The sequence below is a fragment of the Peromyscus maniculatus genome, chromosome 1, assembly GCF_049852395.1.
Source record: "Peromyscus maniculatus bairdii isolate BWxNUB_F1_BW_parent chromosome 1, HU_Pman_BW_mat_3.1, whole genome shotgun sequence".
Taxonomy (NCBI): domain Eukaryota; kingdom Metazoa; phylum Chordata; class Mammalia; order Rodentia; family Cricetidae; genus Peromyscus; species Peromyscus maniculatus.
This window is the reverse complement of record NC_134852.1, coordinates 175,186,370-175,206,291: the sequence shown is the minus strand read 5'-3', so window position 1 is coordinate 175,206,291 and position 19,922 is coordinate 175,186,370. Positions and strand designations below refer to the sequence as shown.

Sequence of the window (19,922 nt, the reverse complement as noted above, 5' to 3'; positions counted from 1 at the left end):
CATAATTTAACTACTGTGATTTCTGTAGTGCAAGGGAAGTGGAGGGACCTGGCCTGTACCTTTTATAAAGCGGTGAGGATGGATATTCATGCAGTTCCTGAAAAAAAAATCTTGATTTGGTGAACAGTAATGACTTTTCCAGACCTCTGATTGTTAGCCTGGAAATACTGTTACCACAGCTCACTTACTCTTTTTACACTGTAGGTTGGGTTTTTCGTGAAGAGAGGATGTTCCAAAGGTGTGGTTGAAATTGAACTGTAAGTGTGAAAGCTTCTATAAGTTTTCAGCTATTGTTTATATTTCTTGATGACATTGGAAAAGAATATAAATGTAATATTGTGGCAAATATGGAAAATGATATTTAAGGAATACATAAAGCAAGTGAATGCTTTTTAATGTCTTTTTAAAAAATTTTAAAAATATTATTGTGGAAAGTTCTTTAAAAATTATAGTTTAATGATGGAGTAATAAGACAAAAGTACAAGATTGATAAATATGTGCTAAGAAGTTGTAGTCAGGTCTGATAGTATACGTCATAATTTTAGCACTTTAGGAAGTAGAGGCAGGAGAGTAAGGAGTTGCATGCTATTCAGAAAATTCTCCTATTCAAGGTCATTCTCCACTACATAACAAGTTCAAGTCCAGCCTGGACTACTTGTGACCCTGTCTCAAAAAGACAAACACACACACCAGAGAGAGGGAGAGAGAAATTGTACTTTTTAACAAATTTAAGACTTTTTGCCAGTTTTGAACTACTTGGGCTGGAATATAACATAGAGGTAGAGAGCTTCCCTGATGTACTTAAAGCTTTGCTTTCATCCCCTTGTGAAGAAGATGAGTGAACAAGTGGGCAGGATGGAACAAGTACTTGTGAAGGCAAGACAGGGGTAAATACCCTACTTCAGATTCTATATTACTTAACGGTCCTTTCTAGGCATATATATAGTATAGTTCTCTCTGGATTCAGAATAGAGAACGTGGTGGGAAGTCCATGATTACAGAAATTCTTAATATGTAGAAGTCAGTTTTCATTCATGCATTTTCCAAGTAGAGGAAGTTTCAGCTGTTACGTTATATTAGCCTTTAATGTACTAAACCATTTTGAATTAGTCAATGTACGTGACTGAAGAATAGTGTAATGATTAAAGGGTAAAGAAACTTACTGTGTTGGGATTAGTATTGGCACTCGTTTTAATTTCAATAATTCAGATAATTTTGACTGTTAACTAAATAGTAACTGACATGGCCAAATGTGGGATGATTACAAACAAAAAGTCAAGGTTTCTAACTTGGGAGGGATCCAAAAATACCAGAAAGAATAAAAATTATAGTAATATTTCTTAGATCTTGGGTATAAGAAAAGTGATAGATATGTTATTCTTAAATCAGTGTGCGTTTTGAATATAAACGCTCTTCAATTATTCTTTAATTAGGTTCCGGATTTCGGGAAATCTTGTTATCACCCGTGAGATTGATGTGATAAAAAATCAGTCCTTTTGGTTCATCAACAAAAAACCTGTAACCCAGAAAATAGTGGAAGAACAAGTTGCAGCCTTAAACATCCAAGTGGGCAATCTATGCCAGTTTCTGCCTCAGGTCTGAGAAAATACAAGTGAATATGGGGAAATTTTGGGTGAATGTTTTGGCTTTATTCCACAGAAAACATAAATATTATTCAAGAGATATTGCAATAGTATCTGTATCAAACACAGCACTCTTAACATTTATAGTTCCTTGTAAAAGAAAGCAACCTATCACTTAATGTTATTAATTTCAATTAAGTATGCAAATATTACTTTTTACATTGAACAAAGCATTCTTAGTACTTACTGTTTTTATGGGCATGGTGACACATATTTGTAATTATAATACTCCAGGCCAAGTGAACCTCAGTCATCCATATATTGTTAATCATTTAATAATTTTAAGTTACAAAATGTTTTAAAACTATATTTGGTTTTGTTTTTTTATATATATCTATGTGGTGTGCATTAGTATTTGAGTAACACATGTGTACACATAGTTTAGAGGCAGAAATTGACATTATATGCTTTCCTCACTCACTCTCTACTTATTTACTAAGACATGGTCAGAACCAGGAGCTCACCAGTTTGACTAGAAGATTTTATGTCTTTGCCATAACAGTAGGATTACAGGCAGGTTGCTATGCTGGGTACTAGAGATCCAAACTTCTATCCCTACACTTGAAAGTACTTTATCCACTGAGCCATCTCCCCAGCCCATAAAAAAGGTACTTCAAATACAGAGTAGATGCAGTACTTCATTTGCAAATTTGACATTTTTTAAGGAATAATTTCTTAAAAATATTTTTTATAAGTCTTTGAAACTTCATACAATGTATTTTGATCATAGTTTCCCTTTATTTACTCCCCTTAACTCTTTCAAGACCCACCTCCCTCCACCTCCCTATCTAATCCCAATTTTGTGTCATTTTAATTTTTTTTGTAATAACCCATGGACTCCAATTTATGCTGTCCATATACTCCTTGATTTGAGCCATGCACTGATTAATGTACCAGGAGCCACACTCATAAAGAAAACTGATTATCCCTCTCCCAGAAGCCAGCAACTTAGCTGTTCATAGCTCCTCAATTAGGGGTTGGGATTCATGAACTACTTCCAGTTAGAATGTTAACTGGCTTGGGGCTGGAGAGATGACTCAGAGGTTAAGAGCACTGACTGCTCTTCCAGAAGACTTGAGTTCAGTTCCCACCACCCACATGGCAGCTAACAATTGTCAAGAACTCCAGGATCTAATACCCTCACATAGACATAGTTCAGGCAAAACACCAATGCACATAAAATAAAAATAAATAATTTAAAATATATATATTAATTGGTTTGTGGCTGCCATGCATTAAGTGTGGTGAGCCTGAGAAGCCACAGTTAATGAACAACTTTTTGTTGTTTTGTTTTTCAAGATAGGATTTTCCTGTAGCCCTCACTGTCCTGGAATTTGCTCTAGCTGGCCTTGAACTTAGAGATCTGCTTGCCTCTGCCTCCTGAGTCTTGGAATTAAAAGCATGTGCCACCATGCTCATCTTAATGAACAACTTTTAATACATTTGTATGAAATATTGGTTAGGATAAAATTCTTTCATATGTATGTGTACTTTCTAAAGTCTAGTAATATTTTGTTCATTAATAATAAAATATGCTGGTCTTTCACAGGACCCAAATTTGGTTCCCAGCACCCACATATGGCAGTTTACAACTGCCTCTAACTCCAACTCGAGTGGATCTGATGCCACCACCTTGACTCCTAGGACATTGCACTCACATGTACAAACCCAAACATAGATACACACACATATATAGATGATATAAAAGAAATATTTTTAAGACCTTTTTAGAAGTTCTGTTAATCTACATTTAAAGCTATAGTCAGATATCTTTTATTTGAATGTTGCTTAGTGACTAAGCTATAGCTTATTTTCTTCACAAACATAATGATGATTTGATTCAGTAAGTCCAGTTTAAATGCAGATTTAAAATTTGAAAGTTTTCTATTTATCTGTTCATGTCAAACTATCTCCAGAAAAAGATATTTTAAATTGTTCCCCGTTCTGTAGGTATTAGTGATCATTTCAGTCTGGAAGACTGTTTTCTTCTATTTCCAACTTGCTTATTTGTATAAACATTTCTACCCAGGAAGAGTGACAAAGACAGTTTTTAAAGATTATAAAAAAACATGCTATCATTTTTGAAAGACAGTGAGTACCTAAAAGATTATAAGAAGACTCACATCTCAAGATTTGCTTTTAAAAGAGCCCCATCTTGGTAAATTTAATACATTTTAAAGGTGTTTATGGATGATAATTGCTGATGCTTCCTTTTGGTGCTGTAGGACAAAGTAGGGGAATTTGCTAAACTCAGCAAAATTGAACTACTTGAAGCTACGGAGAAGTCAATTGGCCCTCCAGAGATGCACAGATACCACTGCGAACTCAAAAACTTCAGAGAGAAGGAGAAGCAGCTAGAGGTATTTAGAAGTAGACAACTCATCCCTTGTCATTTACTGATTCTGTGTCTCAAAATGTGCACAAAGGGGTAATATTTCTATATGTTTAGTAAATTCATAGTTGTGGTTGAATTTTTTCACCTAAGCTTATATTTCTTACTTCAACTGGTCGTTGAAAATGAGAGTGATTTTGATTTTATGAAATTTGAAATAGTTGACTGTTTGAGTAAATACATGTTATCAGTTGAGGTTTTTTGTTTTGTTTTTGTTTTTGTTTGTTTGTTTTTCGAGATAGGGTTTCTCTGTGTAACTTTGCGCCTTTCCTGGAACTCACTTGGTAGCCCAGGCTGGCCTCGAACTCACAGAGATCCGCCTGGCTCTGCCTCCCGAGTGCTGGGATTAAAGGCATGGGCCACCACCGCCCGGCATTAGTTGAGTTTTTAAGGAACTTTCTCATACAAAGATACATTTTTCTCTCATTTGGTACCCATTAAATACCTGTCCTGTGTCAGGCACTGTGTAAGGTTTTGAGCATTACAGAAGATAAGGAGGTGATATTTAAAAACACTTCTGTTGATGTTATTTGGGATATTTTTTTTTCTTAAGTCAAATGAAAATAGACTTTATGAGCAGAATTAAAGAATTAGCTGAAGTGTGTAGAATATTAGCTGAAGAGTTAATTTTTCATTTTTACCTTTAATAAGTACTACCTATCATTTTCAAAGATGGTTTAGTTAATGGATCTAGTTCTAGATCCTTAGATCTTAAGGCAGTATATTTTTATAATTAAGAAAACAAGCCGGGCGGTGGTGGCACACGCCTTTAATCCCAGGACTCAGGAGGCAGAGGCAGGCGGATCTTTGTGAGTTCGAGGCCAGCCTGGTCTACAGAGCGAGATCCAGGAAAGGCACAAAGCTACACAGAGAAACCCTGTCTCAAAAAACCAAAAATAAATAAATATATATATATATATATATATATATATATATATATACCTTCTTTATAAGTACAACTACCTATACTTGATAAGTATTTTATTGTAATAAAGCATTAATTTTGTTGTCTTAATTCAAAAGGAATTGGTCCAAGATTTTTGTTATTTTTTTTTTATTCAATTCTGTGTCTGGTACTCCTTCAATTCTTTTGTCTTATTTTGCATCAATCTAATACTTCGACCTGAAATACATTTCTAAATTACCTCCTACCCACTGAAAGAAACAAGGATATACTTTTTCCCTAGACTTTTCAATGCATCTTTGTGCTTGTTAATATGCAGTAGAAAGATTTAATTTTAGCTTCCTGTCATCTCAAAGTCCTTAAGTCCTAAGCATTCATGAATACTAATCCTAATATTACTTTGCATTTACATGCCCTTTTTTACAGCTTTTATTAAGCTTTCATCTGGGCAGATTGGACTAAAATCGAAAATGCTTCAAACTCCAAATTATGAATGTCATATGTGGGTCCAAAGCTTCAGTTTAGGAACATTTTGGAGCTTCAGATTACAGATGCTTAACTGGTAGTAACACCCATGTACATATTCCATAATCTGATACATTTCAAAAGAAGAAATATTTTTAGCATTATACTTTTCAAATAAAGGACACTTAACCTGTATTGAGTGAATTGCTTCTTTTATCTTTAGGCAAAGCCCTGGGCTTAGTGATGTTGACAGGGCTTCCTCACAGTTACATGACTAATGTATTTTAGAGCCTTGAATCAGAATGTTTCTTCATGAGTGTTACTTTCACCTGATTTTTTTTTTCTGGTTTGTTTGTTTGTTTGTTTGTTTCAAGACAGGGTTTCTCTGTGTAGCTTTGCGCCTTTCCTGGATCTCACTCTGTAGACCAGGCTGGCCTCAAACTCACAAAGATTCTCCTGGCTCTGCTTCCCAAGTGCTGGGATTAAAGGCGTGCGCCACCACCGCCTGGCTTTTTCTGTTGTTTTTAGACAGGATCTTCTGTAGCCTAGGCCGGTCTTTAACTCTGTGTAGTTGAGAACGACTTTGAACATCTGATGCTGCTCTTGCCTCTACCTCCTCAGCACTGGGGTTACATGTGTGTATCACTAGGCTGGTTTTGAGCAATGCTGGGATAAGATCCAGAACTACATGCCTTCTAGGCAGACATTCTTCCTAGCCTCACTATTACAGGATTCTTTTTGTGAAATTTTGATTATATTGTTTCGTTGTTAAAAAATTTGACTTGCCATGTTGTTCTGTTTTTGTTTTTCATTTAAACTAACTGTCAACAAATACTTATTTTAGACTTCTTGCAAAGAGAAGACTGAATACCTAGAGAAAATGGTTCAGAGAAATGAAAGATACAAACAAGATGTGGAAAGATACTATGAACGAAAGCGACATTTAGATTTAATTGAGATGCTTGAAGCAAAAAGACCATGGGTGGTAAGTATTACTATCTGAGATAAAAAAAAAAAATAGGTGACTCCTCAACTGTCTTAGGTTGTTGCTTTCTATTGCTGTGATAAACACTATGACCAAAAGGAACTTGGAGATGGATTTATTTCAGCTTATAATCATGGTCTATTTTGAAGGGATGTCAGGGCAAGAACACTAAGCAGGACCTAAAGACAGGAATGGAATCAGAGACCATGGAGGAATGCTGCTTACTGGCTTGTTTCCCATGTTTTGCTCAGCCTGCTTTCTTATATCCCCAGAGCTACCTGCCCTGGGGATGGCACCACCCACAGTGGGCTGGGCCCTACCACAGCAATTATAATTTAAAAAACTGTAGGCCAGTCTGATGGAGGCAGTTTTTCAATTAAGGTTCCTTCTCAGATGACACTAGCTTATATGAAGTTGACAAAAAACAAAACTAGTGAATGCAGTGTCTTAGTACTTCTAAAGTACATCTTTGTAAGTAGGCACTCATTTTGTATTCAAGTTAGCTACTACTTTTAAAGTTTTCATTACATGTTATACCTAAGTATTTTTCTAGTTCTTTATTTGATAGATACTAATTACCACATAGCAGAGAGTTGATTGAGTCACTGATGTTAATTTCAGGTTTTAGTCCTTACAGGTCTTTGCTTTTTTTCCCCCTAATTTAAAATGATCTAAAGTGTTTATTCATATTAAAAATTAAATTTGGGGAACAAGGCCCATTGTTCAGTACCACAGTGCTTACCTAGTTTGCTTGATGTCCTGTGATCCATCCTCAGTGCCACAGAGTGTCCATGTCCCAGTAAGGTCATTAAGAATTTAGTTGAGATAGGCCACATGTAACTAAAGTATCTTGTCTTCTCATACATCATAATTTTCCTGACTCTGTTTTATTTTTTCTGTTTATAATATGATGTAGATATATTACTCATGACAAGTTTAAAATAGTGAATTCCCTTGATAAAATTACTTAATGGGTAGAAAAATTAATTTTCCTTGTGTTTGTTCCATGTTTTCAGTAGAAATAATTATTAGTGTGAAAATAGTGTATGGCTGTATATTTATGGCACTCTTACTTCCAATCAGGTTTTGCAGTTTCATTATTCTTAAACTTTTTCCTTTCTGTACCTTTTTATTGCATTTTTTCCTATTTATTATTCTTTCACTCTATCTTTTTGAAGTCTTTTGGTTCCTTTTTTGTTTGTTTGTTTGTTTTTGTTTTTCGAGACAAGGTTTTTCTGTGTAGCTTTAGTGCCTGTCCTGGATCTCGCTCTGCAGACCAGGCTGGCCTCGAACTCACAGAGATCTGCCTGGCTCTGCCTCCCAAGTGCTGGGATTAAAGGTGTGTGCTACCACTGCCCACCCTTGGTTCCTTCTTTAAGATATTGATTTTAATTTTTTTAATTTAAAATTTGTAGTTTCCACCCCCCCCTTTGCTTTACTTCATTCACTTTTTCAAAAGATTTTTCACTTCTAATTGGGGGAAAGGGTATGCACGTAAGTGCTGTACCTGAGGAAGCCAGAAGACATTTGATCGTTTAGAACTGGAGTGGTAGGTGGGTTTGAACTGCCTCGTGTATGCACTGGGTCTTCTGAGCAGAAAGCACTAACTGCTGAGCCATCTCTCCAGCCTTCCCAACCCCCATTCACTCTTATTATAGTATAGTATAGTTTTAGCATTCTCTTTTCTTGTTATTCAGCAATGTTTAGCTGATTTCTGTGGGATGACATCTCTTTTTGTAGAAGGTCCTTATCTCCTTTCACCATGTGGGTCCCAGGAATTTAACTCCTGTCAAATCAGCAGCTAAATAGCAGACTGCTAAGCCCTTTTATTTGCCCAGACATTGTTTTTGTCAAGATAGTAACTACATATTTCTTTTGGGGTTTTTTTTTTTTTTTTTTTGACCCATTTTTCACCTTTCAAAATTGAGAGTGTTTTGTTTTTTTGTTTACTCCTTAATCTTTATTAATAAATTAAAAGAAAGTCTCTACTTATACTTTGGCTTTAGTATGTGTTAATTTAAAACACTTAATGTATTAATTTCTGTTTCTTGAATTATTTGCAAGGAATATGAGAATGTACGTCAGGAATATGAAGGTGTGAAACTAATTCGTGACCGAGTGAAAGAAGAAGTCAGAAAACTTAAAGAAGGGCAGATTCCTATGACGCGTCGAATTGAGGAGATTGAAAGGCAGCGTCGTACTTTGGAAACTCGAATAAAAGAAAAGGTGCTTTTGCTCAGCTTTAGATTGTCTGAATTTTATTTAAAATAGAAAAAATACTTTTCATGTCTGAAAGTATTTTCTAGGGTTCACTTGCAGCTTTTAGCTTCAAGTTCTTTAGGAATTAATTTAGGATTTTCAGAGCTTGTTATGACTGGAGATAAATGTTACTTTAAGGAAACTCCAAGATGATCATTGCTGGGTGTATTGGCTCAGGTCTGTATCTTAGCACTTGGGGCACTGAGGCAAGAACATCACTGTGACTTTGAAGCCAGCATGGGCTATAGAATGAGACCTAGCTTCAGGAGAAAAAGTGTTTTATTTTAGTTACAAACTGATGCATCATATTTCTTAGAAACACTGACTCCATCTGTGAATGTATTATGTAACTTTTAGAATGTTAAATTGTTTATGGTGGTGAATTTTAGCTTTTCAGGGATGAAAGATGTAGCAGAAGTTTTTGTCCCACCAGCAGCTCCCAGTTAAACACACTGAGGTTTGTATTCATTACAAAAGTTCGGCAATAGCTCAGGCTTGTTACTAACTAGTTCTTAAAACTTAAATGAACCCATTTATATTAATCTATGTATTGCCACGTGGCTCATGGCTTTAACTGTCCTGCAGCATGTCTTGCTCCCTCTGCATCTCCTGGCAACTCCTCTGACTCCACCCTTCTTCCCAGCATTCTCAGTTTGGCTCTTCCACCTAACCTTATCCTGTTCAGCTATTGGCTAGTCAGCCTCTTTAGTAATAAAGCAATCAGAGTAATACATACTCACATTGTATAGAAGGATTATTCCACAGCAGAAAGGTGTCTTAGAGTTTCTATTGTTGTGGTAAAACACTGTGACCAAAAGCAATTTGGGGCAGAGACGGTCTATTTCACATGGCATTACATCAGTCACTGAGGGAAGTTGACAGGACCCTGGTGAGACAAACTCAAGCAGAAACCATGAAGGAGTGCTGCTTACTGGCTTACTCTGGATGCTTTCTCTTACAACTCAGGACCACTTGCCCAGAGATGGTACAGCATATGACCTCGATGGGCTGAGCCTGCCTACATCAGTTATTAATCAAGAAAATGCCCTATAGTTGTATCTACAGGCAATATGGGTGGAGGCATTTTCTCAATTTAGGTTCCTCTTTCCAGGTAATTCTAGGTTGTGTCAAGTTGGCAAAAAAAGCAAAAACAAACAACAACAAAAAAAACCAACAAAAAGCCATCACAGGAGGCTATTTTGAAAATAGATGTCTGCTTGTAGAATATGGTAATTTCCTCCTGGCTCTGGGGCACTGTATTTCAGTGGATACCTAAAACTGAAAATAACACCAAACCTATGTAGTTTGAATATCCTTGTATAGGGCAAAATTATTTTAAAATTATTATTCAGTGTTTCTGGAATTTATAGTGTTTGCATAGACTTTACCAACTGATCATTCATGGTGTGAAAATCCAAAATATGAACCTTTTTAACAAAAAATTTTGATTTTTTGAAGCAGTATAGATTCCACATTTTCAGATTTAGGATGTTCAACCTGTATTTTTTCTCTCCTATGTGTACATACACATGTGTTATAAATGGTGACATTTTCTTCTGAAGGAAGCATATTATATCTTATCTTGCCATGTCTAGTTGCCAGCATGACCACTTTTTTGTGTTGGGACCATTACTAAGCAAATAAGGCTTATTTGAATAAAAACAGTGTAGTCCCTCAGCAGTCAGTCTGCTAACTGAGAGCTGCTGAATGGTGAACTGATTTGTGGACATGCTGCACACAGTATGATTGATGTTAAGGGCTGGGTAGCAGGGCAGCTGAAGACTTCATAATGCTGTTTAGAATCGTACACAGCTACAAAATGACACACAGAACATACAAATAGTTTATTCCTGGAATTTCATACTACATGTATTTGGGCTGTAGTTGACTACAGGTAGACTTGATGATGCAAAAACATGAATGGCGGGGGGGGGGGGGGGGGGCGTACTATAATACAATATAAGCAGATCTGGAATTTTGCATGCCATTTTGGAGATTTAAATTAATGTAGTTGAAGTCAAAGTATTGACATCTACTCAGGTACTTCTGTTGTACATTAAATAACTTAAGTAATTGATCATTACTCTAGATCATTAAAAAATTTAAAGCAAAAGATTGTAGATTCATTTTTGACAGGTCTTCTCACTAGTTGGCAATCATGTTAATAGTAATTGGTTATAATTAAATTAATGGATTTATAGTTGTTTTGTGACACCTGAAGTTACTGCTAAATTACTTTTAAAAATTTTTATGGAGTGGAAAACAATGTCTAGAGTAAATTAAGGAATCCTATGTAACACTTGTTTGGGTTCTCTGTTCCTAAAAGCAGCAGCTGTTAAGGCAATCTCAAAAACTATGAGCTCGCCGGGCGGTGGTGGCGCACGCCTTTAATCCCAGCACTCGGGAGGCAGAGCCAGGCGGATCTTTGTGAGTTCGAGGCCAGCCTGGGCTACCAAGTGAGTTCCAGGAAAGGCGCAAAGCTACACAGAGAAACCCTGTCTCGAAAAAACCAAAAAAAAAAAAAAAAAAAACTATGAGCTCGTTTATGTAGAAATGTACATGGTCTAAAATATTTTAGAATTCTTTTTCCTGAAGAGGTGTCTGTGGCTTCTGGAGTGGCACATTGTATCGGTCTATGTATGTGTATTTTAAAGTTATTAGTCCCCTAAATCGTGTAGCAGGAATAAATAGTTAATTGTATTCATATTATTATTCTTCTCCTTTTTCAGCAGAAACTTTTCTAACACTTTCATTCCTTTTTCCCTCCACATTCCAGAGAGGTACTATAATGATAGAGAAATGCCATTGGCTCTGAATTCATATACATCTGCATTGTAAATGCTCATGCTGTCATTTAATAATTGCCTGGTCTTATTTTCTTCATATAGTAAAACAAAATGTCTAGTCTGACTGTCTCATCAAATTGTTTTCAAAATCAGACAAATATCATAGGAAAACAAATATGTAGAAACAAATGTATGCATGTGTATTACTATACCTACTTTTTACTATTGATAGGAATAACCTTTATAGATTTCCTATACCATTAGTAATTTATGTGGTACTTATGAACTTGATTTGAATTAAAATATGGGAAACTTTTGTTGTGGGTTGATTCACATAATTTTTGGATGGATGGGACCATATAATTGGCTTAACTGAGTTTTTAATTAACCTTTCCTTTCTGGTTCAATCTTGCAGGCAAATGATATTAAGGAAGCATCTCAGAAATGCAAGCAAAGGCAAGACCTTATAGAACGGAAGGATAGACATGTAAGACTCCCTACCAAAAGTTGATTACCTTAAGTTACCATAACTTGTTTTCAGGTGGGGACAAATGGTTATTGTAATTGTTTGGGAATTATCCAAAATCCTCCTCATTGTGTTAGTTTCTCTATGAGGGAAACTTAAGATTTTTAAGTGTAGTAGATGTACAAAAGATAATTGGGGGGAATTCCTCAAAGTTACTCATGTGCTATATATCATATGTTTTATATTTTATTTTGGTTTAAAATGCTGTAATTTTTATTATCTATCTACCTACCTACCTTTTTTTTTTTTTTTTTACTCAAGACAGGGTTTCTCTATATCCCTGGCTGTCCTGAAACTCTCTCTGTAGATCAGGCTGGCCTCAGAGATCTGCTTGCTTTTGCCTCCTGTGTGCTGGAATTAAGGGCATGCACCACCATGCCTGGCTTAAAATGTTATAATTTTTAGTGTTATTATTTGGTTAAGATTACTTAAAGAATCTTACAATTTTAATTCCATAGATAGGAGATTTCTTTAGGGACAGGAGTGGTAGGGAGTGAAGCCAGGGTTCTGCTGTACTCCAGCTTCCCATATATAGAATTCAGGCTATGGATTGTGGTGATAGTTTCCTACACCATGCAGAATGCTAGTTATATTGCTGTAAGGTCACTAAATGTAGCCTTTATGACTAGACTGGTTCTTTACTTTTAAGATTACATTTATTTGTTTAGTGTTTATGTGCATGTCCCACAGCATGTGTGTAGAGGTCAGAAAAAAAAAAAGACCTGTAGGAATTGGTTGTCTCCTACCATATGGGTTGTTGAGCTTGGCATCTTTACCCCTTGAATCTTGGTTTAGTCTCGTCTACTAGTCTCTGGTCTTTTGATTGAGGACTTGACAATATTATATTCAGTTTTTATTGGAAGACCTGTCTTGGCATTTTGTTGATTTTTGTGTTTGGTGTTTTCCTGTTCCTTGTTTACTTCATTACTGTTCTGTGGTGTCTTACTCTTTTCTGTAGCAGTGCGCCTATGTGTCTTTCTCTTTAGCCTGAAGGGTTCCTTCAGGTATCTTCTCTGGGGCTGGGTTAGTCATAAGTTCTGTTAGTCTTTTATTTTTTGTTTGTTTGTTATGTGGAAAGCTTGTCTTTTTCCTTAAAATAGGACATATCGTTTAGCTGTGTGTGGTAGAGTTTGTTGGTACATGTTGTCTTTCAGAGTTTAGAAATAATGTTGTTCCAAGCCTCCCAGCCTGTTGGAAAATATGCTGGTTTTCTAGTGGGCCTGCCATTCTGTGTGACTGATGTTTTTCTCTTGCAGATTTCAATATACTTTCTTTGTTCTATACATTTAGTATTCTAATTAGTTCTAAATGCCTTCTACCTGGATCAGTATCTGTATTTAGATTTGTGAAATTTTCTGTTATGGTTTTGTTGAAAATGTTTTCTATGCTTTTGGCATGAAATTATTCTTCTATGATCATGATTTGGACTTTTGTCATAATATCCCATAGTTCTTGAATGTTCTGTTTGTACCATCTATTTTTAATCTCTCAATTGTCTGCGTGTTCCAGTTTCTTCTACCTTATGTTCAAGTCATGATATTCTTTCCTTCCCTTGTTCCATTATGTTGGTAAGGGTTTTTGTGGAGCCTTTTATTTGACTTAATAAATTTCCTATTTCTGTTATTTTACATTACTTGTTTATTTATTCATTCAGTGTTGTGTGTCTGTAGATGTATGTATGAGTATGTGTGTGTTATATGCCATGATATGTGTATAGAGGTCAGAGAACAACTTGTGGGAGTCTGTTCTGTCCTTCTGCCTTGTGGGACTTAGGGATTGTCTTAGTTTGGGTTTTATTACTGTGAAGAGACACCATGACCATGGCAACTCTTATAAAGGAAAACATTTAATTGGGGCTGGCTTACAGTTCAGAGGTTTATTCCATTATCATGGTGGGAAGTATGGTGGTGTGCAGGCTGACATGGTGCTGGAGAAGGAGCTGAGAGTTCTACATCTTGATCTGCAGGTAGCAGAAGCAACTGTATGTCACACTGGGTGTAGCTTGAGCAGGTATGAGACCTCAAAGCCTGCCTCCACAGTGACACATGTTCTCTAACAAGGCCATATCTCCTAATAGTGCCACTCCCTATGAACCAAGCACTCAAACACATGAATCTATGGGTCCATACCTATTCAGACCACCACAGGGATCAAATTCAAGTCTTTACAATTGTTGGCATGCAGTTTTACTCACTGAGCTATCTTACCTTTGAGGAGGATCTTAATGAGAATTTGAACATGATAAGTCTTTTTTTTTTTTTTTTTTTTTTAAACTTACTATTTACATAGCCCAAGATAAGTCATGAACTTTGAATTCTCCTGTTTCTGGTGCTGGGATTATAGGCATGAACCACCACTCTGGGATTATGCAGTGTTTAGGATAGAACACAAGACTTCATGCATGCTAGACAGTCACTCTACCAATTTAGATACATCTCCAGCCTCCTTCCTGTCTTCAGTTTTCATATTTATCTGGTTCCATATGAGACTTGCCTTGAGTCTATCCTACTTAGAATTCATGAGTTTCTTATTTCTGATTAGTGGTTTTCTGTGAAGTTGGAAAGCTTGGGGTTATTTGTTTCTTCTGGTATTCTTTTTACCTCCTCATCTTCTGAAATACTGTTTTGCATGTTTGATATACTACGGGTCTCTACAGATATGTTCATTTTTCTTTTTTGTTCTCAAATTGCATAATCTGAGATGACTTTGTTTAGTTTACTTATTCTTTGTAGGCTTTTTTAGATATGCTTTTGAATCCCTCTAACAAAACCTCATTTTGATTAGAACACTTTCAGTTCCAGAATTTCTAATTGGCTGGCTTTTGTATTGCTTGTTTTTAGTGTCTGCATCTATTGATATTGTCTCTTCAGGGAAACTGTTGTTTCTTATAGATAGCAGTTTTCTTATGTTTGTAAAATATAGATAGATGTTTTAAATAAAGTCTTTAGTCTTCTCTGTTTCTGTGCTTGTTTGAATATTTTTTCTGTTGACTTTTTTTTTTTTTCCCTGTGTGGGTGCCAAACTTTCTTATTTCTTAGAATATATTAACCATTTTTGTTTTTTTGTCAAAAGTGCACAGTTTAGATAACAAAATGTGGCAAGTCTAAAAATCACTTTTCTTTCACGAAAGCATGATGTTCTTACTCATCAATGATGAGTGTCTGCTTATTTGTAATACTAAGGCTAGAACCTAGGCTCCCACTCCAGGCAAGTGCTCTACCTCTGAGCTCTACCTTCAGCCTCATTGATGATGTCGGTGATTATCTAGTGACTTTCCTCAGTTTTTAAAGTAGTATTTACTGGCTTTTAAGTCACTGTTGGGTTAGTCTTTTCACAACCTGACAGACTTCTTTAAATGCCTGGAACCGTTGTTTGTGCCAAGTTTGGAGAATGGGTGTGTTGGGCTGTGCCCTCAGCACTTGAGTCCAATCATTCTAACGGTTCGTTGATTTCCAGTCTTTTTTTTTTTTTTTTTTTTTTCAATAAGTGTTGCCTAGATTATAATAAACTTAGGGTCGTTTCCATTTTGCAAATATACACACATCTGTTGCAGCCTTCACTTCCTGTTTTTATAGACTTCAAGGTAAAACAAGTGAAAGCTGAGGTTGCCCTGGATTTGCACAGTCCTGTTTGTATAGGTACTGCTCTGGACGCCAGAAGCTTCCAGAGGCCTAATTGGACAGCTCAGATCCATTTTCTCTATTTAAAGATTTTTTTTGCTTTGCTTGTTGTTTGCTACAAATGTTATTCTTATCCCTTTTCAAGCAGCTATAATATTCAGTAGTTCTGCTGATTGTTTATATATATATATATATATATATATATATATATATATATATTTATATATATATATATATATATATATATTTTACAATACCATTCAGTTCTACATATCAGCCATGGGTTCCCCTATTCTCCCCCCTCCCACCCCCTCCCCTTACCCCCAGCCTACCCTCCATTCCCACCTCCTCCAGGACAAGTCCTCCCCTGAGGACTGCGATCAACCTGGTAGAATCAGTCCAGGCAGGTCCAGTCCCCTCCTCCCAGACTGAGCCAAGTGTCCCTGCATAAGCTCCAGGTTTCAAACAGCCAACTCATGCAATGAGCACAGGACTTGGTCCCACTGCCTAGTTGTCTCCCAAACTGATCAAGCCAATCAACTGTCTCACCTATTCAGAGGGCCTGATCCAGCTGGGGGCCCCTCATCATCTGCTGATTGTTTTTAACAAGTAAGATCAGGAACAAAGTCGTTTTGCACTAGGTATGCTGTGAGTTAGATTGGATAAAGACAAGCCTTATGAAAACTGTTTTCTAGGAAGTTGCCATACAGAGCAGATGACAGTTCTCCAAAAGTAGTTGGGTTGCTAGCTTTCACTATCATTGTGGGTTATTATCAGAAATATGGCAGAAGTGGGGAGAGAGGATGGGTTTGGGAATTGAGTATGTTTAGAACTTTACAAAGCTTATCACTTTTACCAAGATTCCGTGCAGATTTGGTTTGGCTAGTTGACATTTCCAAGTTTGCTACAAACATTTGATTAAAGTTAATTTTGACAGTTTTTGTCATTGTTCATTGGTTTTATAGAGAAGAAGCTTGTGGAATTCCTAATTTCACTATTCTTGATGAAATCTAAATCTTTTCTATATCTACAGAAAAGTGTTGCTGGGATTTTAGTAAGAACTGTGTTAAACCTTGGGGGAGAATTGAAATTTTTACTCTTTTGAGTCTTCTACTCTAGGAACATGGTATGTGTCCATTTATTTAGATTGTTTTGTTCCTTCCATCAGCATTGCCTGTTAACAGCACACATTTCGTCTGTGTTTTGTTAGGTTTAAACCTTAATCTTTCTATTCCCTCTCTCTTTGTCTCCTCCCCAACCAGATTCTGTGGATTTTTTTTTTTTTAAATACCATGTCACATGTAAATAGAGATAGCCTTAGTTTTTCTTTTCTGATTTGTGTTTAGTTTTCTTTTCTTGTCTTATTCCACTGGTCACTATTTCTAGCACTGTTGAGTAAATGTATTGGACACAGACTGTCTCATGATCTTAGGAAGCATTGAATTTCCACTATTAAGTGTGTATGTTGTAGACTTTATAACTAGGATGCACTTGATAAGATTCAGGAAGTTTTTCTACAGATTGTTTCTGATAATTTTTATTTTGAATGAAGTTAAATTTTTGTCAAATACCCTTCTGTCTATTGATATGTTTGTATCATTTTCTTCTTTATACTATTTATATGATGGATTTACATTAGTTGGTTATTTAATGGTAAATCAGCCCTACTTCCCTAACATGAACACCACTTGATTGTAGTGTATAAATGTGCATCTCTTTTTCATACACGAATGACATTGCTAACATTTTGTTTATGGATTTTTTTACTCTGTTCATGGAGGATAGGGTTCTTCTGTAGTTCTTTTTCGCTATGATGTTTGGGTGTTAGATAGTAACTAGTTTCCTGAAGTGAATGGGAAGTGACTTTCTGAAAGGGACGTGTATGGGACTAGTGTTGATTTTTCTTTAAACATTTTACATGATGCTCAAATGAAACTACTTGGTCCTGGAGGTTTTGTTTTTTTTTTTTTTTTTTTGTTTTTTTTTTTTTTTTTTTTTTTTGGTTTTTCGAGACAGGGTTTCTTTGTGTAGCTTTGCGCCTTTCCTGGAACTCACTTGGTAGACCAGGCTGGCCTCGAACTCACAGAGATCCGCCTGCCTCTGCCTCCCGAGTGCTGGGATTAAAGGCGTGAGCCACCACCGCCCGGCTTTGTTTTTGTTTTTAATATTAATGTATTTATGTGAAGGTGGGGGTGAACTCTGTAAAACACATCATGCTTGTAGAAGTCAAAGGATGATTTGTTGGAGTCAGTTCTTTCCTTCCACTGTATGGGTTCTGGGAATCAAATGAACTCAGGTTATCAGGCTTGGTGCTGGGTACCATTACCAGCTGAGCCATCTTGCAGGCTCCCTGGAAATTTATTTTAGAAGTATTTAAAATTATGATTTAAATTTCCTGAACATGGCTTTCAGGTTGTTCAGATAGCCTCTATTCAGGTTTTGGTAATTTGTGTTTAGAAAGCAAGCCGGTTTCCTTTGTTCAAATTGTCAAATTTATGTGTACCCTTGTATCTTTCATTACATACCTAGAGACTAGTGAGATCCGGGTGTTATTTCATGGACAAGTTGTGTTTCTTCCCATTTTTTCCTCCAGTTATCTTTTTAGTGTCTTGCCAGAAGTTTGTTAATTTCGCTGATTTCCCCTCTTCATTTAGTTTCGTTGCTTTTTTTTCTTTCCTGTTCTATTTTCCTTTCTATTTATTCTTGTCTTATTCTTCTTCTACTGCTTGCTGTGGTTTTATCTTGCTCCTTTTCAAGCTTCTTGAGCTGTAATTTGCTGATCTGAGACATTGTGGACACTCTTGGCAATGTGCATTCTCCTTTCTTCACTGCTCGAGCTCTAGTGTATACATTTTGTTATGTTGTATTTTTATTTTCATTTAGTGTAGTGTGTTCTCCAGTTTTCTTATGATTATAATTTGCCATTTAATAAACTTTTAAAATAGTTTCTAGCTTGAGACTTCTAACTTCGCTATAAATATTCTTGTAAATCTTTGTGTTTGTGCACATGTGAGTGCTGGCAAACATGCGCCACAATATACATGTGGGGGTCAGGAAACAACATCAGCAGCCAGCTCTCACCTTTTATCTTGTTTAAGACAAGGTCTCTTTTGTTGTTGGCCACTGTATGTGCTAAGCTGGCTGGCCCATGGATTTCGGTGGGATTCTCATGTCTCCGCCTCTGTAAGAGCACTGGGATTACAGAAATGCAGATTTTACATGTTTCTGGGCTTCTGTCTTAGATTTCTATTGCTATGATAAAGACCATGACCAAAAGCAACTTGGGAAACAAAAGGTATGTTTCTCTCTCAGGTCACAGGACATCAATCACTGAGGGAAGTTAGGGCAGGACTCAAGGCAAGAACCTAGAAACAGGAACTGAAGCAAAACCCATGAGAAACTCTGCTTACTGCCTAGCTCCTCATGGTTTTCTCAGCCTGCTTTCTTAGAAATCCCAGGACTGTCTGCCCAGGGGTGGCTGCCCGCACTGGACTGGACCTTCCCACATCAGTCATTAATCAAGAAAATGAATACACTGCAGACTTGCCTACAGCCCATCTTGTGGAAGCATTTTCTCAATTGAGGATCCTATTCCCAGATAACTCGAGCTGTGTCAAGTTGACAAAAACCAACTAGCACAGGATCTAAACTCAGGTCCTCACACCTGCATCGCAAGTGCTTTGCCCCTGAGCCCTCTCCAGGCACTTGTATGCCTTTTGTATGTCCTTATGCTTTTGCTTCTCTTGGGAAAATTCCTAAAAGTGCATTTGTCGTAGATTATATGTTTTCTAGAACATCTGTTGATAATTTATTGTAATGATAATTGATAAAACTCAACTTGCAGTGGCTTGGCATTATTTCCAGAGGTCTTTCGTTATAAATATTTGAAAAACTCATTTGAAGTAGTCTTGGAGGGGATAAAGTTAGGTATTTATAGGAACTGTTCTTACATTGTGGAAGATGAAAGCTGCGGATGTGATGAGTTTAAAGTAAGATATGATTTTAAACTATTCTCTTAATGGAATGTGAGACAAGAACATGAGCTTTCTTAATAGTGCAAGACAGCAGTAAGGCTTAAGAATGGAGGAAATGAGAGGACTTTATGTAAGACTGAATGTATCAATGGTAGTTTTGACTGCCATTTTTGTTGCTGTAAATGTAAAATTAGACCAGTTTTCCAGGATGCTTTACATTATTTCACTTACTTAGATATAGCAGAAACATATAGTTAGTTAGAATTAAGCTTATTCTTTCCCAGTATAACATATGAGTTGAGGATCAATGGATCTTAGCAAGGGAGTGATTGAGTGGCGTGTTATGGAACCCAGTTGGCTGGCAAAAT

General features: G+C 36.4%; 1 protein-coding gene across 3 annotated transcripts in view; it reads left to right on the top strand.

Annotated features, from left to right (window-relative positions):
* Nucleotides 1–19,922, top strand: part of Smc5 (structural maintenance of chromosomes 5) — a 71,743-nt gene that overhangs the window by 8,539 nt on the left and 43,282 nt on the right. For all 3 annotated transcript variants that reach the window (XM_006985377.4, XM_006985378.4, XM_016003869.3), the window contains exons 3-8: nt 205–257; nt 1,434–1,596; nt 3,869–4,003; nt 6,249–6,389; nt 8,454–8,615; nt 11,850–11,921. In XM_006985377.4, coding sequence (XP_006985439.1) covers nt 205–257; nt 1,434–1,596; nt 3,869–4,003; nt 6,249–6,389; nt 8,454–8,615; nt 11,850–11,921 — 726 coding nt within the window. The remainder of the gene's footprint in view (nt 1–204; nt 258–1,433; nt 1,597–3,868; nt 4,004–6,248; nt 6,390–8,453; nt 8,616–11,849; nt 11,922–19,922) is intronic.